Genomic DNA, 26,018 nt, shown 5'->3' with positions numbered 1-26,018 from the left:
ATTTCTTGATCCATTAAAACCACTTAAGAAAAGATTACTGGACTTTGAAAAAAATCGAAATAAATCAGTAAGTTTATAAAGACGTCGTGACTCTGCCTTATAAAGACATCGACATGTATACAATTGTTTAGACTGCGATATCTTTAGGGCTACTGCAGTCTACAAATAAAACTTTGTAACATTCAGCAGCGGAAGTATATACCGCCCTCCTCTGGGCGCGTCATTTTGACTCTCGTTGACAATGTGAAAAGGGATCATAACGTGTTCTCCATAAACTTAACTTAAAACCATGCCGGATGCGAGCGCAGACGACTTTGACGGGTTTCAGACCCAGTTCGCGCAAATCATTGGAAACAATTTTACAGACTGCTGTCAGGGAAGCGACAAACTTTAATGAAGGCACTTTGCAGACGCTTGAAAGCGGGAATTGGTGCAGTTGAGACAAGAGAAAGTCAACACGAAGACAGGTGTTTACATCCATCCAGAGCCACAGAGAGATTCTCTGAAGCCGGGAGCCAGAGGCCTGGAAACGTCTTTAAACACCGGGATATCGGCGTGCAGTGTGGTAGGTTCTTTTTATTCCATCAGTGTGTTCCTGGGTTATGGCGTGCCTTAAACACTTCCTGGAAAATTAAAACGACTTTTAACGCCTTAGACAGAGTCAGATGGTAAATACATAATAATGATTTCAGTGGCCTCTGACTCTTCAGTTATGGATTTTTTTTGTTTACAAATAGGCTATATTTAATACATTAATATATTTAATGTATTTTTATATACATTTTATCTCATACTATGTAATTTGTAATTACCTCTCATAAAACATAAAATGTTTACAGTTTTGTTGTTGTTGTTTTGGTCAGAAAAGCCCACTTTGGTTGACAGAGGATGCAACACTCTTCAGTTTATAGGACAACATCTTAATGTGGGAGACATAACTAGTGATAAACTCACAGATCTATGTGCCAGTGAGGATGGGAACAGACAGCTTGCATTGCTCCTCATCAAAAAAGAGGTAAGAAATGACAGGTCATATGATAGAAGAGTAACTGTTTAGTCTTTCCCTCCTCCCTTCTTCCCCATTTTTGTTTTGCATATCAGTTATGTGGCGAGAAACAGCAGAGTTCAGAGACTGATGTCATATTTCCTCTCTGTAAGGGTTTGCTATATTTAGAGGCTTGACTGAAAGTGCTATGGGAGGAGAGGTCAGTTAGGATTGAGTTTAAATCTTATGTTTATAGTTGATTTTTCTGGAGTGGATAGTATTTTAATGCTATAGCCTCTTTAAAAATTATTATTTTATGTTCTGTGTCTTCAGCCTCAAGAGACTGAATGCAACAGCTATGCACCAGGATACTTTCTACTAAAGCAAGAGGGTGCTGAGCCCATACTGGTGCGCAGAGAGCCAAATAAGGACATCGTGAAAAGGGGTACAAGAGTCATTCACAATTTCAACTGAACAATGCAGGAATAAATTCTCATTTATGTCATATCTTATATGTAGCTCTTTCACAAGTCCACAATGGAGACTCGTCTGCTTGGTGTAATATGAATTTACTAATTTAGCAGCAATTGATTGATTTATTAGAGTTATTATATAACCATTTTAAAAGTTTAACTTTTTACACTTTTTTTTATCTTCTATTTGCATATATTTATCATAGAAGAGCCAGTCTTTTTCAAATAAAAAAATTTTTTTTATTTCACTGTTAGGTCCATAGACCAAAAAAAAAAAAATAGTGCTGATGAAATTACCCCATCCCATAGTGTATACCACTCAGATACTCAACTACCCGTAATCTATCTAATGAGGACTCCGTTTGCAACTTTGCAACTCTTTATATTTGCATTTTGTCTTCCTTGTGTTCCTTTCTTGCATCTTCACCTCTCTATTCACAGTTGTGGTCCCACCAGCATTGCAAACAATAACCAGGCCCGATAACAGCAACAGAGGAAAGTCTCCACCACCACCAGTGATTCCTTCCTCTTGTAGTCGCAGAGTGGATTCCAGTGGTCAAATACCCAATCAGACTATACAACCCAGCCGCGGTACATCTGAAAGAACATTGGAAAACACTGAAGGCTTGTCTTCCCAAAACAAAAAACAGAATGCCATTGCATCAGCACAGACATCAACTTCTTCAGTGCTTCCCAATTTAACCCAGACTCCTGCTTCCAATGTTAACTCATCTGTGCCAATGATTGAGCTGTCTGGTGCTCTATCAATACCTCAGACCAAGCCTACAGCATCATTAGTTCATCGTCGACCAAAACCAAATCCTCAAACATCAAACCAGACAGTAGTCCTTCAGAAAGAGGGGTCAAATATCTGTCAAAACACTTACTTAACTCCTGTACCTCCAAGCCAAGTCTTAGTTACAGAGCCTCATTCCTTCAAACAGCGAGCTCAGGCATTGGTTTCACATACTGGGAAAACTTTTTCAACCATTGCCTCGCTAAACCAGGCTCCTGAGCCATTAACCCAATGTTCCTCTCAACTTACACAACCACCATTCTTTCCACCACAGTCCATCAAAACTCCAACCCATGAGATGCCTCCACAAGTACACACTGTCGTGCCATCAGGACACATTCCTGTCGCAGCAGCTCCAAATACTCTTCCACCAGTTCAGGATAGGACTCCCTCATCCAGTCTTGTTCCTTCTCAATCTCATGCTTTTGCATCACCACAGGTAATGCCAGCACATTCTGTGAATTCAAGTCCATCATTCCAGTTCCCTTTGGTTCTGCCACACAATCCGGTTCAGGCGACGCCACCTTCTTATCTACCAACGCATGTTCCATTTCCTTCTCCACACATTCCAGTTAACGCAATTCAGGGATCCATCTCCTTAAACCCACCTCATGCTCCACTCCCTCAATCTCAATATCTACCACAATCCAATCAGTTCTCCTCTTCTCCAGACCATTTTTTTCCTCCACCCGATAATACGCCAGGTTTGCTTGACTCTCTTGATACTTTGCATTTGCATTCGCCTATCATGATAACGCCACAAGATGCCTCGGGCTGGCACCCATGCACCATTTTCAGCCACCTGGGCAGTTTGCTCCCTCCTGCTAACACTGAAGAGCAACAAGCTGCTGCTGCCGCTCCACTAACGTTGTTTTAAGGGGCGAGTACCCATTCCATCTGTAGGTACCTCTGGTCTCCAGTTGAAAACTTTGAAGCAGATGTACCATTTTCAACATGTTGCTCAGAAGGAACAATGATAAAGACCTTTCAGAAGATGATGACACGCCCACACTCCAGTCTAGAATTAGAAAAACAGAGAAAGATTTGCTCTAAATCTAGACCCAATAGATCCTGCATTGAGGACGCAGACTTATGGTAAAGGATAAGAGGGTGGATCAGGCGCAGAACAACTTGATTAGTGAAAACACCAAATTCTGGGCCTAAATAATGGAAGTCCACTATTACAAAAACCTTTGGGCAAAACACTGCAGAGAAATACAGAGTGTCCCCCAGTGTGGAAGGGTCCTCAGGCAATGCATCAGCCTTGGAGAACCACATGAGACTTCATACAGGCGAAAGACCGTATACCTGTTCCCAGTGTGGAGAAAGCGTTTCCTAGTGTACGAGGTTTAAACCGGCACATTGAAGGTCCATGCAGAGGAGAAGCGGTATCAGTGTGAGGAGTGTGGGAAGAGTTTTGTATACCACTTTACGCTTACTAAACATCAGCTTATTCACTCTGGAGAAAGGCCATTTCCTTGTAAAGTTTGTGGAAAGAGGTTTTTGGCCAAGCGGACCGGGGCTACCCATATGCGAATGCACACTGGAGAGAAGCCGTTCTCTTGCCACCCTATGTGGGAAGAAGTTTAAACATCGAGTCGCTCTGAATATGCATATGCAGGGGCATAGAGGAGAGAAACGCTACATCTGACCCCACTGTGAAAAGGGATTTGTGGATCTAGGCAATTTTAAAAGACACAAGCTCATCCACACAGGGGAAAGACCGTTTGAGTGCAAGGAATGTGGGAAGCGCTTTACTCAGTCGGCCCATCTCAAGAAACATGTCAACACACAACATGTCACATGAAGAAAATGATTTGAATTGTTAAATATTATGCATTTAGTTGGTCTACTGATAATTATTCTGTTACAGAAAATAAAACAGTATTAGGCCCAACTGTAAATTAATTTATTAAGATGCCATTATTAAAATAGAAAAGTAGAAAAATAACTGCTTTACTGCAATTGACTTTGTGCATGCTCTTTTTCTTATACCAAGCTAAGCAAAAAAAAAAAAAAGATGATTACCTAATGAAAATATTTTTAAGTGCTTTAATAAAGCACATTTTTAAATATGAAGTAATTAAATGGGAAGATTTTTCTATTCTTTTGTCAGTGTGGAACATACTGCATCTTTCATTTTTTTATATAAATATGTTGATAGTTTTTCTATTGTCCATCCTACTATAAATATAAATAAAACACCTGGGTGGCATTTTGTAAAATGATACCTATGTAAACTGAGTTTGGTTGCTCCAACAGTTTATCTTGAATAGTATTAGCAATATTCTATATGTGAATATGAATTGTACTTAGTATGATGCAGACAAGAAAAAAATCATATCAGCCACTGGGTGTCAGTGTATGATACCCACAGATATGTCTAATGCGCCGTTTATAAAGCTCAAGATTGAAATAACTTGCATGAATTGCCATAGAGATGAAAAGCAAAAGAGGAGCAGAAACACACTGTGAAGAATTGTAAATGGAAAAAAAGTATATTTTCATTTTAGGCAAGCATACAAGCACATTGAACGTTGTACACATTCCAATTTATGATATAATTTCATATTCAAAATATATGTGACATTATATGTTTACACAAAATATACTAAAATAAAGATCTATATTTGAGTAGAAAATAGTATATTGTGGATTGTAAAACATTTATTTGTACTGATCATACACAAAACTAGTATGTGACAAAAAAATGACGATTATAACTTTTGAAATAATAAAAATAACAGGGGATTCGTGAGTTACAGTTGATTATGATGAAATGCTTTGAAATTTCAGAGCTTTAAGAATGCTTTACATTTATATTGGCATAAAATAATGGTTTGACTGTGTATTTGAATGGATGAACTCCATTTCACAACATAGGGAAGATGTCAGGTAAGAAAGTGTATAAAAGCAGAGATGCCCACAGAGGGAGGGACATGCTAAACAAGGCGCGAGCCTGTGTTGGACTTCATGGTGTTACTGCATCTGCCCACGTTCCCAACCTTGTCAACTGCAGACAAAGTCACAGAAGGTGAACAACATGAGGCCTCATACAGACCCATCACCACGATCACACCATCTAACACTTCCCTCTGGGTTAAGTTTCCACTTCCCTTGCTGGATGGAAATGCTCTCGATGCCTGTTCCATAACCGTCTGTGATGTTGACAGACAGTTCCCAGTTTGATGAGTTGCAAGAAGAGGAGTTGCAAATACCCTTTACATCGACGATTTCACATTTTGGAGGTGTGAAGTCAGTAACCTGAATGAAACAGTAAAGGTTAGTTGAAACAACAACTTAGTGTTGAATTATGAGGTATATAGATTTCTTTAAAACAACGGTAAAAAGAATATCCTTGTGAAATGCTGTTATAATTAAAAATAACTTTTCTGTTTAAATATATTTTTAATTGTAATTTATTCCAGTGATGGCAATTAAGCATCATTACGCCGGTCTTCAGTGTCACATGATCCTTCAGAAATGATTCTAATCTATTGATTTGCTCAAGGAACATTTATGTATGATTATTATAAGCAATGGTGAAAACAGTTGAGCTGCTAAAAATTTTTGTGAAAACCATAATACATTTTCTTTCAGGATTCTTTGAGGAATAGTAATTCGGCAGAATTTATTCAGAATAAGTCAAACACAATTTGTTTTGTTTTGTGTTATGAAACAATTGGCTGTCATGGAAATCATGTTGAAATCTAAACTGTCCATTTTCTTATGCTGGAACGCCACTAGTGCAAAATCAGCAGAGAATCTGAAAAGACTGAAATAACATTCGAATGAAAATATTCCAAGCCCACATTCTTTTCCATGGAAATTTCACAATAGCAGTGGTGTCCGAAGTATTGGAATTCATTACTCAAGTAGAAGTATAGACACTAGGGTTTAAAAAGACTTTTGTAGAAGCTGAAGTATCAACTCAAGCTTTTTACTCAAGTAAAAGTGTAAAAAATGAAATGGCAGTAACAAAGCTATTTTTAAAATGTAAGGAGTAGAAAGTACAAATACTTGCGTGAAAATGTAAGGAGTAGTCGGCTGAAAAATAATTACTCAAGTAAAGTATAGATACCCCAAATTTCTACTTAAGTACAGTAATTAAGTATTTGTACTTCGTTACTTGACAACTCTGCACAATAGCAGAATGCTTCGTCAGTCATTCTGAAAGCTCTTGAGGTTACCTTGGAGAGAACAGAAAGGCGAAGGACAGCATAGTTAGAATCACTTCCTCCTGGGCTTTCTGCCTGGATGGTTAGCGTAACATCTGTGCCTGAGACTGTATCACCAGGTGGAGTGAGAGACACAGTCCCCTGAGCACTGCCGTCACTCACGAGATTGAGCCTGTGAGGGCAAAGAAACAGAATAGTAGCACTGAGTTTTGTTCTTTATAAGACAAGCTGGTTAAAGCATGTATGTCAATCATCACTGAGTGATTTGAGAACTAAGTGAAGGAACTACGTTGATGGATGAGTCATAGGGATGTTTTTGTCATTCCTTGCATGAATTGTGTAGGTGCCACTGGTTCCCTTGGTTGTAACAGTAAAATTGAGTTTAAATACTTGTCCTGGGTAGCATGGAGCTGTCTGCTCTTGCCTGTAGATGGAGAGAAAATAACAGAATACAAATTACATTTGTTTAAACAACTAGCTATAGCTAACTACTGCCTTCGTAAGGAAGTATAATGGTCATGGGAACTTAGAAATTACTGATTTTCTCGACCCACGAGTTAGTTAGTTATTTCAATAGATGTTTATGTTAGCATGTTGTTAAGTTAACAGCACAACACTTAAATAAGCTAAATAACACAGTCCACAAATATAATTAATTTTTAATTTCAAGTTTTAATAAGAAGAATGCAGTCTGTACCTTGATGGTGACTTTAGACTGAGACATCAGTGTGGTGGTCTGCCTCTGGAACTTCTTTCTGGTGGTCTTGTCTTTTCCCTTCAGCCTTACGACAAACTCTCCTTCTGGCACTTCGTTCACAGTAACCAGGTAATCTCCATTAGCCATTTTCTCAGTGGTTCCTTTAGACACTTTGACCCCAGACACCTCCATGAGAGCAACCTCCTGCAGCACTAGAGCCTCTGGACCTTTCTCTCCAGTCAGTGTTAGCAGCAGCTTAACCGGTGAGCCTAAATAAAGAGCAAAATATCTGTAGCCCTACACTTCCATTCAAATCATTCAATAAGAATTGTTTAATAGTTAAACAGGGCGAATGTTTAAACCTGATTTCGGCCGCCCATCAATGGCAGCAAATCCAGGATGGGGACCTTTGAACTCCTCCACAAAGTCATAGATGAATGTAATCGCACTCTGACCTGTAAAACACGGTTTAAAATTAGAAAGGCAAAAAAGGGTCTAAATACTCTCAACATCCATCTCTGGGTGCCTATTAAAGAACAAATATAAATTTCTATCATGACTCTTTGAAGATTTTATCATGGTAATGGATATGACAATGTTAATGTATTTGGTCTTGGCGGAATAGATCTGCTACGCTGCTGCTGTTGTTTGTTACTGAATTTAAATTAAATTAAATTAAATGTATGCATTTAGCAGACGCTTTTATCCAAAGCGACTTACAGTGCATTCAGGCTATCAATTTTTACATATCAACCCCTAATCTAGCGCTTGCTTGCTTGCTAGCTAGCGCAGTGCTCTACCAGTTGAGCTACAGGAACGCTGCTGTTAATTTAGGTTATTGCTGATATTGCTGTTGATACGGTGCTGTATTAGATGTACTGCTGCTGCACAAATAGCATATGTAGCAGATCTATACAGGTGGAGCTGGGGAAGGTGGAGAGTTTCAGAGGAACTCTAAAAAGCTCAAGCAAATGCTAACCATCCATTCAAATGTAAAGCAGCAAACTCATTGGCTGCGTGTCCAACATGAACCAATCGGCTTGGTTTAACACTGTAGTTTAATGCTTTAAATAATATCATAGTTTGTGTTAAAGACCCAACATGCCTGAGCTTCATGAGAGGACTTTATCTGTATTCTTCTCATAACAGGTTGGCAATAGTTTTTTATGTTTGGCTTTGCATTGATTTATCATATAAGTACATGATGGCTCACCCATCACTTTTATGGTGTAGGGCCGTGTTGTCGTCATGTCAATGTGCCACAGGCCCATCTCTGTTCCATTTAATTGGATTCGTTGCAGGTTTCCCACTGTCTGAATTGTTCCCAGAGGTCCGTTGACAACAGTGTTCGATTGAGTCACTCCTGGAAGCAAGTTAGAACTTACCTAGATATCTTATATTGAAGCTGAACACAATATAATACAATCCATTCTTGTTGGGGTTATTATAGTCGTACATTTTTTATTTAGTTTTTGTTTATTTTCTTTTTTGTTTTGTTTTTAATCAGGAAAATTTAATTTGGTTAGAAAATAATATGAGTATATTTATATTATTTAGTTCAAGGTGTCTCTGAATTTACTTGTGGGGCTGCAGAGGTTGAACGTGAGGCCAGTTCCTGTGATGTAGATGATAGTGTTGGACAAAGACCCGTCCAGTAAGAAGGGGAAATTCTCTTCACGTCCTGGATCCCTAGAGCACTGAAGAATTGTCACCTGATAGATAAAGAAACAGTGAGCAAACAAAATAATAATAGAAAGTTATTTGAAATACAATTTTGTTTGTATTTTTGTCAGTGAGCTAGCATAACTGTTTTGTTTGTGAGATGATTACAATTGTGAAAAGACTATAAGACACTGATCATACCAGTGCTGAACTAGAGGTGTCTACAATGATGGCAGTAGCTTGAGATATGCTGGACTTGGAGACCTCAATGACTTGACCGCCAGAGGACAAGGCCAAGTCATAATATATCTGAAACTGTGACGATGCGCTTGATGCTGTCAGCATGAAAGATACCTGAAAAGAAAGGCCAAGAGATGGAAAAGTGGGAAACTGATGGAGGGCAGGTGAACATTTTGATGGCAAGGACTGCATGTGAAACAAGAATGGATAGATTTACTGTAGACTTGGTGCTGCTCTGAAGGGCTTTTATGGTATTGTTCAGGTGTTCATCCTTAGGTGGAGCATCCGTGAATACATATATATATGAGGAGGAAGGAGCTCCTGTCAGAGCCAACTGTGGGAGAAACAGAGGGTGGACTCCTTGCTCAATTATCTAATATTTCTTAGTTCTAATTAGGAATTATATTGGCAGTATTCACATTTGACAATTGAGAAGATTGGCTGAAAGTCCACAAATAAAACACAGTACCTGAAGTGCTGACAGGCACATTTCTGGGATATCTTCTCCTCCTCTAGCGCGGATCTTGGAGATCTCTGACTTCATAACAGCTGGGTCTGTGGTTCTTAATAGCGGTCCAAAGTCTACAAATTAATGGAAAATATATACATATTTGGTCAGTAAATAATTTAGATTTATATTCATTTAGACTAAATCTGTTCACTTTTGCCATAATATGATTGAAAGAATACATCATTGCCCTATTTCAAATTATAGTGAGCTACCTACAAAGGTGATATTTTAAGTCACCATATCACAAAGCCTTTATTATGATTAATTTTGCTTATGTTTCCTAAGATATATAATAAGGCAGCAATGCATGTTTGTTTTTTTCCACAGGAAAATTTAGGGGGGGGGGGGGGTTGGGTAATGAACAAATGTTGGTAATAAATAATCCTATAATAAATTGAAACAGTTCAGTTTAATTAAAATGGATAATTTTACTTAATATTTTTATGTGCTATATGCTGTTTTTTGCACTCACCTGGGTCATTAAACGGCACCAGAATGTATTCAGATGGTTCATCTTGAGTTCCTTTCTTTTTGTCAATAATGCTGAAGGCGATTCTCTTGGCCTCTGCAATGTCGACTCCCATGCTGGCTGTGGTGTCAATCACAAAAGCCAGCACTGCAGATCTCGCAATACCCATCAGCCTGATGGGAGAGGAAAAAGAGAGAAATATTTTGGTTAATGGATTCAAAAACAGATTTAAGTTACTTAGTTTTAAATGTTACTGTCCTCAAGCATTTGAGTAGTGGTGTAGAGAACCAGTTGTTAAGAGAACAACTCCTACCTTTGTAAGTTCTTTGCAAATCTCTTAAAAGTTTAAGAAGGTTTGTCTTCACTTCCCGAAGTGTTAGTTCACTTCGGAGAATGAAAATTTGTCCAACTTCTATTTACCCTTGAAGCTTCCTATAGGTGTATGTGACTTTCTTCTTGCAGAATAATCCAGTCAAAGTTGTATTAAAGATTATCCTTGCTCTGCCAGGCCTTTCAATGGAAGTAAATGGGTGTTTGTTGTCAACAGTTCAGAAGACGTGAAATAAAGTGTGCTCATCTGTAATAAAATGTCCCTCACACATCTCCGGAGGGTGAATAAAGGCCCCCTGTAGCGAATCCATACATTTTTGTAAAAATAAATATCCAGATTTCAAACGCAATAAACACCTTTTTTTCAGATTGGCTGACTGTGGGGAACCAGAAGATGTACAGGTGGATGTCGTAGTATGTCAGCACTGCGTAGTTCGCTACAGAGGGGCTTTATTCATCTCCCGGAGCCGTGTGAGGGATGTTTTCTTACAGATGGGGAACCAGAAGGCATACAGGTGGATGTCGCTCCAGAGGGCCTTTATTCATCCCCTGGAGCCATGTGAGGGATGTTTTATTACAGATCCATGCTTTATTTCACGTCTTCTGAACTGTCAACAACAAACACCCGCTTACCCACATTGAAAGACTTGGTAGAGCAAGGACAATTTTTATTATAACTTCGAATGGATTTTTCTGAAAGAAGACAGTCACATTCACCTAGGATTCTTCGAGGTAGGGTAGAAGTTGGACGAATTTTCATTCTGGGCTGAACTATCCCTTTAGGAGGAGTCTATCTCCATACCGGAGGTAGTTTTGGTTTCCTATAGCTGCACGGATGTCCTCTAGCAGCTCCATTGTGGCTTCAGCTGCCAGGTTCACAGCATCCCTGTGTAGATTAGCGTTATAGGGATGGCTCTCATCTTTACTGATCCCACCTCGAGGATTCTGGCTACTGCTGAGATCAGTCTCCCCACCATGGCTACATTTTCCTTTTACACACATAAAATACTAATAAGAGCAGTGTTGGGCAAAGTTACTTTTAAAAGTAATGCATTACAATATTGTGTTACTCCCTAATAAGTAATTAAGTTAATTACTTTTTATGAAAAATAATGCATCATTTTTACTTATAAGTGTTGAATTGGATTATTGAAGGTCAGTAGCAAAGACATTGATTAATAAAATGGGATTAAATACATAAATTATGTTGTATTATTTAACAGTTAATTATTGAAGGTTTGTTTAGTTTGCATTTGTTTGCATTTGACTGTTGTTATTGATTTTGAAGAATTGCACTTTCTCACGATTTCTCTCAACATGGCAACACTAGAGCTGTCAGTCCATACATGGGAAACAAAATAACTGGAGTTACTTATTTGAAAAGCAACTCTTTTTTTCACAACAGATTTTTCTTTGGAAAATTTGGACACTGCTTAATTGAAGCCACTTCTTACCCCATGAACACAATATATCAAATATATTTTGCTGAATTATGTAATAATGAAAGAAAAAATGTGCCAGTTTGCCACAACCTTACAACATCCGACAACATCCTAGTTACAACATCATCTGAAAAATGCTCAATTGTTTACCCATACTAGGGCTGAACACCAAAACTTGGTCATTTGGGTATGATTTGTGTTTTCAACAGCTAATCTATTTACATAGTTAATAGGATTTACAAAACCAAGACTGTAAAGTTAGGTTAGTAACTAGTTGCTAATACATTTTGAGTCCCATTTTTTTTTTTTTGCAGTATGTTTGCTCATCCATGTATCTAGGTAGGTCTCCTCACCTTGAGGTTTTCCAGAGGAGAACAAGCCTATATATCCTGAAGTGAGGTACTTCCCATTCAGAATGGCCGGAAGCAGCTGGTTTGGACAGGTTCCACTGGCACAGTCACTGCATGTTGGCATTTCAATGTCTGCACATTAACACATACACATGCAAATCACAGTCATGCACTCAATTGACTTATTTGCTGTTTAGGAACAGTCAACATAGATTAATCTCACATAATATGATATGTACTCCCAAGTATAAACTCTAATCAGTTAAGCACCAAGTCATCTGTTTACTTACCTCCGGTTTTCATTAAAAAAAACTGATTATTAAGAGGAAAATGGAAAATGGAGTAATCTCTTTTTTTTTTTTTTTTTTACATGACCCTCTCTCATAAATCACACCCACTAGCTTTATTTACCTGCAATATTTTCAATGTTGAGACCCGGACTGATGAGGTTGGCATAAGGACTTTGGTTACCTAATTCAACCCAGTTACTGTGGCTGTAAAAATCCTGGAAAAAAAATTATATATATATAATATATATATATATAATTTATTACAAATAATAATTTATATATTTATATTCATTTATTTATTTCTATACATAATAATAATAATAATAATAATAATAATAATAATGCATTTTATTTAAGGCGCCTATCAAACCACTCAAGGTCACCGTACAACAAGTAACAACAGTAACAATATTAAAACAGAAAATAACAGCAAATAACAATGTCAATAAAAACAGCAATAATAATAAATAAATAAGAAAAAATAAAAATACTGGACTTGAGTGCACAAAGTAATCATAGAAGATAAGCAGTTCTGAATAAATGAGTTTTAAGTTTGACTTTAAATTGAGCTAAAGAGTCTGAATTACGGATGTTGACTGGGAGAGAATTCCAAAGATGAGGAGAAACACGACTAAAGGCCTTATGGCCCATGGTGGTTAGGCGAGCTGAAGGTGCATGGAGGAGACCCAGTGAAGGTGAACGGTGTAGGGATGTAAGAGGTCTGAAAGGTAAGGTGGAGCAAGGTTATGAAGAGATTTGTATGTGAGGAGGATAATTTTAAATTAAATCCGAAAGTTGATAGGAAGCCAATGTAGCTGTTGAAGTGGTGGGGTGATGTGTTCAGTAGGTGAAGTACGGGTTATGATACGAGCTGCAGAATTCTGAATCAGCTGGAGTTTATGAAGAGATTTGTGTGGTAGACCAGATAATAGAGAGTTAGAATAATCGATGCGGGAGGTGACAAGCGAATGAACAAAATTAGAGGAACTATGCGGAGTGAGAAATGGACGGAGGCGAGCAATATTGCGGAGATGAAATAACAAGACCTGGTTATGTTATTAATGTGAGCATAAAAAGATAAGGTACTGTCAAAGATGACCCCCATTTATTTGATTATCATTGAGTTGTAGATCAGTGTTTACATTAATATTTTTTTAATTACAGATGCAGATGCAGGGAACCACCCCTGATCACACTGCTGTGATATCCAAGGATTTATATCTCAGAACCAGGTGGAATTAATATTTCCTTAACATGTCATTAATATCGTGTTTAATTTGTATGTCGTTGTATGTCATTTCTATGTCGTAGGGATATGCCACTGCAGCTGACCTTGAGAGTTCCCTCTATACCTACAACTCCTCGTCTGATACTTCTTGGTAAGTTGGTTTTAGATAGGACAGTTGGCTTTAGTGTTGTATGTAGTGAATTCAATGGTATCAAACTAAACTGTATTCAAAATGAAAACTAAAACAGAAATTTGACAGTAAAAATATTTCTGTTTCAGGATAAACGGGAAGCCGCTTCCAGCACTGGATGCTCAGCCTTGAGGGCCAAATCAGGGATACAGTCCACCTTTGTGACAGGGCTGACATCTTTTTTTTCTTCCTGTTTTTACACCTCTAACCTACAGTACCAAGAGAAGGCAGCCTGCATGCTTGAATTCATCCAGAGGTATGAATTTTTTTTCTGGCCTAGCTGTGGGTCAAGCATGGTTTCAACAGGTCTGGGGATGGGATTTAGCAATTAACTTTGATTTAGAAAGTTTTAGTGCAACATACAATATTCACAGAGGCAAGAAGATAGTGCTTGTTGAGGACAGTTCATGTACATTTGTTGTCTTTATTGTGCTGTTAGTCTGTGTGAATTACTAGATTTTTAACCAGTGTATAATTTGCTTTGTGGGTATAAACCCAGAAAAAGGGGCAGAAGCTGCAAAGGGGAACAAAGAAGAACTGTCAAATCACATATCGCCAGCCTCTTGGCTCATGGACTTTCAGTGGGATTTCATTTGAAAATGGTGAGTAAGATGTATGTATACAGGTGCTGGTCAATATAATTAGAATATCATCAAAAAGTTGATTTATTTCACTAATTCCATTCAAAAAGTGAAACTTGTAAATTATATTAATTCATTACACACAGACGGATATATTTAATGTTGATGATTTTAACTGACAACTAAGGAAAATCCAAAATTCAGTGTCTCAGAAAATTAGAATATTACTTAAGACCAATACAAAGAAAGGATTTTTAGAAAACTTGAAAAGTATGAGCATGTTCAGCATTCAGTACTTAGTTGGGGCTTGTGCAAGGTGTCAATAGTCGACTTTTGGACAACTGTCAAGTCAGCAGTCTTCCCCATGATTGTGTAGCCTACAGAACTAGACTGATAGGCCATTTAAAGGCTTTGCATGTTTTATTTAGTTAATTAGCTGATTAGAGTGTTGTACCAAGTGTCTTCAATATTGAACCTTTTCACAATATTCAAATTTTCTGAGATACTGAATTTAGGATTTTCCTTAGTTGTCAGCTATAATCATCAAAATTAAAAGAAATATACATTTGAAATATATCAGTCTATGTGTAATGAATGAATATATTACACAAGTTTCACTTTTTGAATGGAATTTGTGAAATAAATCAACTTTTTGATGATTTTCTAATTATATGACCAGCACCTGTACATTCCACCTGTTCAAACAGCAATGACTGAGGAGGCTGGGGAAATTCATTCTAATGTTCATTCTTAACTGCCTTTCAAAGATAGAATGCTGAACTCCTCTTCCATGCTTTTGCCATTGTGTTTTTCTTCTTTTTTTTTGTTCTTTCAATGAATTGTACTCATCACACTTTCTATTTTTTGTTATTCTGTCTGTTTGGTGCTCTGTTTCTAAAATTAGCTTTTGTTAGGTCAAGCCATGTGATATAATTTTGGATAAAATTTTTTTTGAAATTATGGAACTCCTCTCTCTCTCTCTCTCTCTCTCTCTCTCTCTCTCTCTCTCTCTCTATATATATATATATGTACAGACCCAAGACTGTGCAAAGGATCCTCACTGTGTGCTTTGAGATAATGGTTAGTGATCTAAGCAGTGACAGTGTTTTTGCTTATTGCTCTTTATTGATGAATAGTTCCATTAAGTGTTAAGTATTGGTTTGAATGTATTCATACATGTTGAATTTTAGTGGTTTAAGTAAACACTGTTGAGGTTCAGCATTTTGTTATAATGAACAATGTACAGGAGTCACAGTGTATATCCTTGGTTTGAGTCTTTTTAGTTGAAATGTAGAAGTTCAGGGAACATTAAATGTTGAGGATTGAGGTCCTATCTTGCCACGACCCAGCGCAAAGCCAAACGCAAGTGTCTTTGCTAGTTTAAGACAGACACAGTTGTTATTTACCATCCAGCGACCACAGATGTCAGCAATCAACATGATATACAATATATTTCTGTGATTGGTCTGATCCATGTGTGCCTACATTTGTAAGTATTTACCTTTCAGTGTTTGTATTACAATAAAACAAAAGTTAATTTCAACACAGAACTATTTGTTTTCTTTCACTTAAGTGTTATCTGATGGATTATGCCTGTTCTTTTATTAACTCAAGCTATGTCTATAACAATCAGTGGTACATGTTACTATGCTAAAATTAATTAATAATATTTAATGGAAATAAAATAAATGGTAATTTAACAGGAAAATAATGGTAACACTGCTCCCTGTTGTTTCCAGTTTTTTTTGTGATTCACAGTAAATTCCTTTTAAAAAAGATTACGGGGAGTGCACTATAAAAACAGGAATTAACTGTAAAAATAACAGGAAAATAATGGCAGTAATTTCCTGTTATTTAACAAGGAATTATTTAACATTGTGACTTATCTCCCTCTTGCTGACCTGCAGTGTGTGACACACTTGCCCCAGTGTTTCTCGGGCAGACTGAAAGTTGTCGGTGCGGATGTTCGCTTTAATGGCTACAATCCCCTGAATGATAAGGTTGCGACCCTCTTTGAAGGCCTCATTATTGAAGTGGTGTGGTGCGCTGCCCATGAAGTCCTGGTCCACAAAGCCATTCTGCTTGTAGATCTGACTCAGTGCTGTGAAGAACTTGGCCCCCGATACCTCACCTGTGGCTCTGCCCAGACACGCATGCAGCAGCTCTTCTGCTGATGAGCCCTGAGTTAAAGTGGGAAATTCAATTATGTGTCATAATTTTGAAAAATGACTTGGTTTATATGTCTTTCATATTCAAGTGCACAGCTTTCATGGTAGTACTGTTTTATGCCTCTGCTTGTACACAAACTCACCATGGGTTTGAAATCTCTTCCTTCTGATTCAGCCACTGCTTCACACACCTCACGGATCTTCGCCATTACCGCATTGTGAGTAATGGTCACATGGGTGTTTTCGTTTTCCCCAAATGAATAAAATGCCTGCACCCTGGACACCACTAGTGCAATCAGGGCCACGATGGGCACCAATAACTTCATGATCACCTAAATTAAGTGAAAACATATTTACTTTCACTAAAGCAGGCCAGTGCAACAGCACTAGTTACAGATATGTGAAAACAACGATGTAAGAGAAATTTTCATCAATCGCATGGTCTAAAGCGCATGACGCAGGTGCACACAGGAGTGTCCTAAACCACTTTTGATGGTTTAATGAGGGGAAAAAAAGATTGGCGTGCACATGGTCTAAACGGGTTTTCCCTATTCTCTTAAAGGGGTCATATGATGTTGCTAAAAATAACATTATTTTGTGTATTTGGTGTAATGCGATGTGTTTATGCGGTTAAGGTTTAAAAAAACCACATTATTTTCCACATACTGTACAGTATTGTTTCTCCTCTATGCCCCACCTTTCTGTAATGCATTGTATTTTACAAAGCTCATCATTCTGAAAAGTGAAGTGTCCTCTGATTGGCCAGCTATGCAGTGCTTTGTGATTGGACAACTGCCTCAAGCATGTGACGGAAATGTTATGCTCCTCATCATACTGTGATGATGTGTGTCCCAGCAGGACAAGACAAAAATAATAAAACCCATTACAAACAAGACATTTATTGCATCCAGTGGGGACATAAATACTGATTATAATGAGTTACACTGTCTTAATAAGCGTTGCGTAAACATAATACCATGTCTGCATTTGTGAATGGAGAAACGACAAACAACAAGCAATACTCTACAATGCTCAAAACTCGCGTATGAATCATCTCGCAAATACTTTACATATGGTAAACGCACTAAGACTGTGAGCCACAAGCACCAGACTGTCCTTCCAAAGATGGAACTGCCCCACTTTATAAAAAAACTAATATATATATATATATATATATATATATATATATATATATATATATATATATATATATATATACACACACATACATACACACACACACACACACACACACACACACACATGTCAAGTCAATCATTATCAGAGGTGGGTAGAGTACCCAAAAACTGTACTCAACTAAATGTAAAAGTACTTCTAGAAATATTTACTCAAGTAAAAGTACTAGTCTTGAATAGTTACTTGAGTAAGAGTAAAAGAGTATCGGATAAAAAATCTACTCAAGTAGTTAGTTACTAATTACTTTGGGTCATATACTGAGCCTATTTTTATTTAGATACATAGATAAAATGTATGCAATGTATGTGTGTGTGTATAAATGTATATATTTCATCAGCCTTTACTCCAATATATGTAATTTATTATAAAACCCTGTCTGTTTACTTAAGTAACAGATATAGGTATCATGTCATAACATATTTTTAATACGACTGACTTTATATTAAATTTGAATTTAACATTGAAAGTTAATGTGATATAAATATTGCTACTAATCTTTCATTTTTCAGAAAGAGTGCAAATAACATTTACATTTTTAAAGATCATTTTCACTGACAGTCTAGATTTCAATCACTCTCAGAAAGTCCCATTAAAATCACTGAAACTGTTAACACTGTAAAATAAATATCTTTAATTATAGATTCTTACACACATCTGCACTTTGTTGTTTCTGACGAAAGAATTCGCCAGAAAGAGGTATTATTCAGTCAGCGAGCGAGTGAAGCATTCAAAAGCTCAACAGAATCGTGTGTGATTGGTTATAATGCGCAACTCTGTAAAAACGCATCTATCTCTGGCTCAGCGCCAGCAAGCGATCACAGATCTGAATTTAACAGCTGATGATATGACTTGCTGGACGTACTCGCACCGGTGTGATTGTATTAAAATTAATACAATTTTAATCGGCTATTTTTTGTCTTTTGGAGGCTGCATTCAACTTGACCCCCCGCCGTTATAAGCCACACCCGTACAACAAACTGATGTCATAGTGGTATCTTGTACTAATGTAATCGAATGTAGCCCAAGTTATTACCTGATAAACAGTAGACAGCACACGCGTTCATATAATAAGGATCTCCATCGCAAGCAAATAATAGCCTTTGCAGATTTGCTTTCAATTCAGTGCAGTTCCATAGCCCCGTTTTCAACGCTGCTGATGATCTTAAACGTTCACTCGTTTGCCAATAGAGCTCGGGCGTAGACGTCATGGAATGGTGCATTGTGGGTAACGGCGGCCATTTTAGAGGCATCGCAAAGCAGGTTTGTAATAAGATAATAGCCAGTCTCCAGAAAAAGTTATAGAACGTGACAAAAAAAGTTGCCTATACCTATACGGACAAACTTAATAATGAAGCCAAACAACGCTACTTAAAAAAAAAAGAGGTTGTAGGCGGAATCGATCCCTATGAACACATGAAAGTTTACCAAGCCTCAGTTTCCCTGATAATTTATCCTACCGGGTCTGTGGAGTGAGCGCTTACACCTCCAATCAATTTAAAAATGTCACTTTCACTTTTTAAAAAGTCACTGGAGGCTCACCTGCAGATCATAAATGGATCTGCAAATTAAACGTGGAGAAAACAATCTTTTTCACTAAGGAAATGTTAACATTAACCAAGCATCAGTGGTGACACACACACACACACACACACACACACACACTTATCAGATTCTGCGAGCTATGAAGCTTGTCTATGCGGGTTTGTTACACTTCAGGAGTAATTACTCACCTATCATACTTGCAAAAATCCACTGTTTTCCTCCGGTAGTTCTGTAATCCGGTATAATATTGACGAACATTCACCTCAGACACAACCCACCATTCACCAAAACAAGACGCTTAACTTCCTATTTTGAAGTTCGTTTCAGTTTTTTTTTTTTTTTAAACAAGTTGTTCAAATTTGTTAAATACAGTCAGCACAAAAATATCAAAAAGCAAATTAAGTTCAGGATTGGGTCAAAAGAAAATGTTTAAACAAAAAATACAGACACTAAACTGACTCCCTTACTGGCCAAAAACTAGAGAAAACGTAATGTGTTTGTGTCTGAGTTTGTGTGTGTGTATGTGAGAGAGAGAGAGAGACCATACACAACATGTCTCACCATAACTATGTATTATAATATTATCGAAGGTGATGGTTTCCCTCTGTACAGCGGCGACCCAAGCCATCTGACGCCTCTTGGTGATTTCAGACACCTTGTGTTTTTTTTCCAAGTAGGAAAATGTTGAAAACTAATATGATTCACGAGGCGTTTGCCCTGTCGATCATGAAACCGATTACAGCAGTTCACAATACAGCCACCGGCGGCGCCAGGGGGGGTCTTGGGGGGTCTCAAGACCCTGCCAAAAAATGCCTTGACCCCCCATTTGACCCCCCAGCCTCTTCCTGATTAAAAATATATATATACTCGGGATAAAGATCCAAAAATGTTTCTCTTAAAACTACGCAGAACAATAATAAATAATAATTATTTCGACATTTATTCATACACTGAACCGAGAACCGTTTCTGTCGGACGCGTCCAATTCGAGAACCGATGAGCTGATGATAACTGCGCATGCGTGATTCAGCGTGAAGCAGACTGACACAGAGCGCATCTGAACCGAACTGATTCTTTTGGTGATTGATTCTGAACTGATTCTGTGCTAATGTTATAAGCGCGGTTAAACCAAAGGCTTGAATGAAGGGCAATCATCGCCAATGACGGCATTACATCGAGCGCAAAAGAACCGGTGAACCATTTTTCTTCAACTGGTTTATTTGATCGAATTGTCCGAAAGAACCGGTTCACTTGAGCACCTGCTCCTTTGGCCCTTAAGTGCCCTTTTGTCAAAGCAAAATTTCCTCAATTTTTTTTTGTAATAACATACACTTTTGTGAATGCCTGCCCACGCCCAATCATAATATTAGTACAATTTATTAATAATAATTTAGCCGTAAATAAAATGACCAACATGATGACCTTTCACCTGACTACGACCTCATCCAACCGGGAAGATCCCTCATGCTGCACGCGCATTTTTTAATTGCTAGAGGATATTTTAAACATCGTGGCAGCTGGTAAGTGGTGTTTCATTCTCAACGAAGTGATTTTGGTGTTTATTTACTTATTATTATTTTACAAGAACGATGTGATGTGAGAACATGCAGATACGTTGTTTATATTGCTGTGTGTAGCCTGTAGTGTAGAAGGAACACTTGCGTGTTGTTTGAGGGAGAAAAGTTTCACAGGCATCGAGGGGTCTGTTCTTTTTTATGTTATTTGAATAAACTTTTATTATATTACAGTTCTTACTTATTTTTAACACGTAAAAATAATTATCACAACACTGGTAAGGCTTATTCAGATTTTCTCATTCTCTGAATTATCATTATAAAAATAAAAACAATTCAGAAATGAATTAAAATATAATTATATTTTAAATGTGATGCAAATATTTTTTCTACAATAGCAACAGTGTTTACAACAGCAAGACCACTTTAACCTGTAAACTCAATAATATCTATCTGGAAATAAATGTAAAAATATCAATGTCAATAGAAATGCATAATATACCTGACATGAAAGTGCAGTGTGAAGGATATGAATAACAAATGTAGCCTGTCATTTGTTTACATTGCAAAGGTGTTTTTGTTGTTTAGTAGCAGAAATATGCAGTTATTAGCCATGTCCACTGTATTTTTTGTTGGTTTTCATGAGACCCCCCTTGAAAAGACCAGGACCCCCCATTGCCCCCCCAATCAAAATTGTCTGGAGCCGCCACTGAATACAGCAATACTGAACCATTTTCCAAAAAATAATCAAAATTAATGACCAAATGACCAACGTTACCTAATGCCTACTATACAGTACATCTACTTCTGTACCGCGATTCCCACAATGCATTGCGACGTGACGCAACGATCCCGACCTCTATTGGTTTGATCAAGCCTTTGAACAGAATTGACTCAAAAGAATGAATCATTCGCGAATGGACATCGCTCATTGCCCAGAGAATAGTAGACGGCGCGTTTGGAATAAACTGAAGCATTTATAACATTTATTGCATTAAGATAAAGTAACTAGAGGAGCGTCGCCCACAGTAACGAAGTGAAAGTACAGATTTTTCCCAAAAAATTTACTCAAGTAAGAGTATAAAGTACCCATCTTTAAAAGATCTCCGAAAGTATTAGTTACCCCCAAAAATTACTCAAGTAAATGTAACGAAGTAAATGTAACTCGTTACTACTAGGGATGGGCATGATTAATCGACGATCGATAATTGATCGTTAAGATTTTCCTCGATCATGTTAATTTGTTATCGATTAATCTAAAGCATTTTTTTTAATCTAATGCAGGTTGCGTTGCGTAGTGCGAGTCTTGAAGCAATCAAATGAATTTCACTGTGTGGCAGCAATTAAATATTTTACCACCAGGGTGCAATATTTGACACCCTACTCGGTTATCTGTGATCTTCCGTTTTGATTTCAAAGAGTAATCATGAAGATGTAACGGCGAAGTGTGGCATGTGACCATTTTGATTTAAAAAGCGAACTAGTAAACTGCAAACATTGCGATGCCGTGTTTAAGTACAACACGGCCACGACTCAAATGATGTACCTGTGCATCCCGGCAACGTCAGTTCCCTCAGAGCGGGTGTTTTCGGCGGCTGGACTGACGGTCACCATGGTTGCGGTCGCGTCTGACACCAGATCATGTCAACATGCGGTATTTCTCAGCAAAAATTCGTAGACTCGTGCAGAAGTTGTATGCTAGTTATTAAAGTTAGTTATTTTTCATGAGGCTTTAAGTAACATAATTTGTTACGTTAGCGTAATTGTTAGGAAGGCTAATATCTGGCCTTTTCTTCTGGCTTGGATAGTTTTGAGTTACATTTTGACAAAATCTGTCAGATCTAAGTATTATAATGTTTTTTTTAATGTTATTGTTTAACATGATTCTTTTATCATTATTATTGTTTTGGAACTAATGAGGTCTCTGTTTAAGAACGCCTGCTAGCAGCTGCAGGTTCCGCTGCTTTAGAGCACTGCATATGCACGCGGATATATGTTCGGTTTGCCTGAACGTAGTTTAACTGTCTGCCACAAGTTGATCTTGTAATAAAGGTCTCACCGAGGAAAAACACGCTGTATTTTTGTATTCATTGCATTTTTTTATTATAAAAAATAAATAATTATATTATAAAAATATTAATGATTAATCGATAGTCGATCGTTAATTCTCCCGACGATCGACTAAGAAAATCTAATCGAATGCCCATCCCTAGTTACTACCCACCTCTGATCATTATTGTCTTATTCTGTGATAATATGTCAGAAAATATGACCACGTTTCTCAGTATTTGGCCAAGATACAACTATTTAAAAATCTGTAATATGAGGAAAATCACCTTTAAAGTTGTCCATATGAAGTTCTTAGCAATGCATATTACTAATCTAAAATTAAGTTTTGATACCTTTACAGTAGGAAATCTACAAAATGATTTTTGGCATAAAGGAATAATCAATCATTTTCAACCATATAACGTATTGTTGGCTATTGCTACAAATATAACCCAGTTACTTACTGTATGACTTATTTGTGGTCCAGGGTCTCACACACACACACCTCTCTCTCTCTCTCTCTATATATATATATATAGTATAAAAGTACACTATTACTTTCATTAGAATAGGTGGATCTAATATAATATTATATGATATGATATGATACGATAAGATATGATATGATAAAATAATATAAGACCTTCTTACCTTATACCAACTTGCAATTTGATTCTTTTCCTCCTGTATCTCCCCTTAATTGTGGATCCTTGTTAGTCTCTGATGACAAGTATATATACATAATGTCTTATCTCACAGATGTAGGATTATCGTTGAACATTCCATTTCCCATCGAACCATTGGTGCGTCATAAAACACAGTCATGGTGCCAAGATGACTAAAAGAAATGCACCTCCCTTTCCCTTTCTGTGCCTGTCTCCTCTGTAAAAAGTGAAACATTGGATTAACTTAATAAAATTGAAGTAACCATTCACAATAAAGATTTTACATTGACCTAATGTTCAGAAACCATTCAGTTCAAACTAATTTTCTGCATGTCATGCAAACTCTTTTCCGAATTTGGGTGTAAATCAATATTTTAAATTGGCTTAAAAAAAAAAAAAAAAAGTTTTTTAAGTGACTTGATCTAAATTGAATTTTCTTCAATCTGAAATATGTATACATTGTAAGTAATATAAGGCTTCACAATTGGCATAATCGAAAAAATGTAAACTCTAAATATATATATATATATATATATATATATATATATATATATATATATACATACATATATTAAATGAGTCAGATCAAACGTTCTTTTAAAGATTTATTACATCTTGTATGAAAATCACTGTTTTTAAGATACTTTTTTGGCAAAACAAACATTGACTGAGACAGAGATCAGTTCATTTCAAGCTGAATTTCATACATAGCAGTATTAAAATGTGATTATATCATAAGAACAAATAAGAACAGGAATAAGGAATAAGAAATAAGAACAAATACCTAAAAACAATTGGTCTGTTTCTCTCAGGAATTAAAGGGTTAGTTCGCCCAAAAATGAAAATTATGTCATAAATAACTAATTAATAACTGGTGAACCGTTTTATTCAACCGGTTTATTGAATCGAACTGTCCGAAAGAACTACTGGTGATCCGAACACCGATGCAACCGGTTCTTCACTCGTGAACGAGTCAGTCTATTGTTCGTTATCTGGCTCGGCTCGGTGTTCATCTTCACAGCAGTTCAGTTAGTGTACTGTTTGAGTGCATGCATTACTCCGGGATATTGGTTTGTTTGAACTCAGAGGGAGTGTCAGCCACATTAAAAAAAGTTAACATCTTAAATCATTTGTGGATTAATGCGAACCGTTTAAAACGATTCAGTTCGATTTGGGGAACTGAATGATTCGTTCGCGAAACGGATATCCAGAATGCTTTGATTTGAACTCTTTCTCACAACAGACACGGAAGAGAAGACAATGCTGAATAAAGTCGTAGTTTTTGCTATTTTTGGACCAAAATGTATTTTCGATGCTACAAAAAATTCCAACAGACCCTCTGATGTCACATGGACTACTTTGATGATGTTTTTCTTACCTTTCTGGACATGGACAGTATACCGTACACACAGCTTCAATGGAGGGACTAAGAGCTCTCGGACTAAATCTAAAATATCTTAAACTGTGTTCCAAAGATAAAAGGAGGTCTTACATGTTTGGAACAGCATAAGGGTGAGTTATTAATGACATAATTTTTATTTTTGGGCGAACTAACCCTTTAACATTTTTGGCAGAAGAAATAAATGTAAATCAAATACAAAATAGATATTGCCACACCCAGTAAACAACAAACAACTACTGAACTACTCTCTAAAAACTGCTGGGTTGAAAACAACCCAATTTGGGTTATTTTGACAACCCAGCGCTGTGTCAAAAAGGGACGAACCCAGCGCTGGGTTATCATATTTAACCCAGCCTGCTGGGTTGCCTTTTTTATGGTTTAAAATAACTACATTGCAGGGTTTCAAAAACCAGAGCGGATGTTTTTTATCACTGTATTTCAGAAGGAAAACTACTGTATTTAGAAAATGTTCGATATCATTTGATGAGGCAGCGTTTGTGAGCTCAGCACCGCTTTGCAGCCGTTACCGGAGAAACCTACCTCTCCCGCTCTTAGCACCTCCTACTGGAAGAAAATGAACTTGCGGAGTGCCGCCACCAATTGAGTGTAAGGATGTGGGGAAACACTGCATTTGTACGTTAAAATTAACCCAAATTGAGCTAGGCATTAAACCTACAAATGTTGTTCATTTTAAATATCACTTTTACACACAAATAATAATTATCAAAAGGAAAATATTTATTAAAAACAAGAGAAAACTCAAAAAGTTAAATGTTAGAAGAAATGCAGAAAAGGATGGCATTAACAGCTACAGAGTTCATAAATAAAGCATTGAACATTTGATGAATATAACTTAAGATCAAATTGGACTTTGTTCAATTGTATATATTGTATAAAAATATACGAAAACACTTATACAATAAAATTACAATTAGTTAGGTTCTTTACCAACTATTCTGGCATGACAGTACACAAGTAAATCACAACATTAACTTTGATATTATAACATTTAACAGACGCGTGTGTGTGTGTGAGTGAAAGAATGTGAGCAGGTGTATG

At 37.0% G+C, this 26,018-nt stretch overlaps 1 protein-coding gene and 1 pseudogene across 1 annotated transcript; one reads left to right on the top strand and one right to left on the bottom strand.

Annotated features, from left to right (window-relative positions):
• The first annotated feature begins 393 nt into the window (after positions 1–393).
• LOC113095128 (proline-rich protein 36-like) lies at positions 394–3,131 on the top strand. Its single transcript, XM_026260740.1, has 4 exons — positions 394–565; positions 864–1,015; positions 1,319–1,430; positions 1,900–3,131. Exons 1-4 carry the CDS (start codon positions 394–396, stop codon positions 3,129–3,131), a joined length of 1,668 nt encoding a protein of 555 aa, XP_026116525.1.
• Positions 3,132–4,730: 1,599 nt separating this feature from the next.
• Positions 4,731–23,678, bottom strand: LOC113095127 (von Willebrand factor A domain-containing protein 7-like; annotated as a pseudogene).
• Between the last annotated feature and the right edge of the window lie 2,340 nt (positions 23,679–26,018).

This window comes from Carassius auratus, unplaced genomic scaffold, assembly GCF_003368295.1.
Source record: "Carassius auratus strain Wakin unplaced genomic scaffold, ASM336829v1 scaf_tig00215628, whole genome shotgun sequence".
NCBI lineage: Eukaryota > Metazoa > Chordata > Actinopteri > Cypriniformes > Cyprinidae > Carassius > Carassius auratus.
The sequence above is the reverse complement of the archived record's forward strand: the minus strand, read 5'-3'. Positions and strand labels throughout refer to the sequence as shown.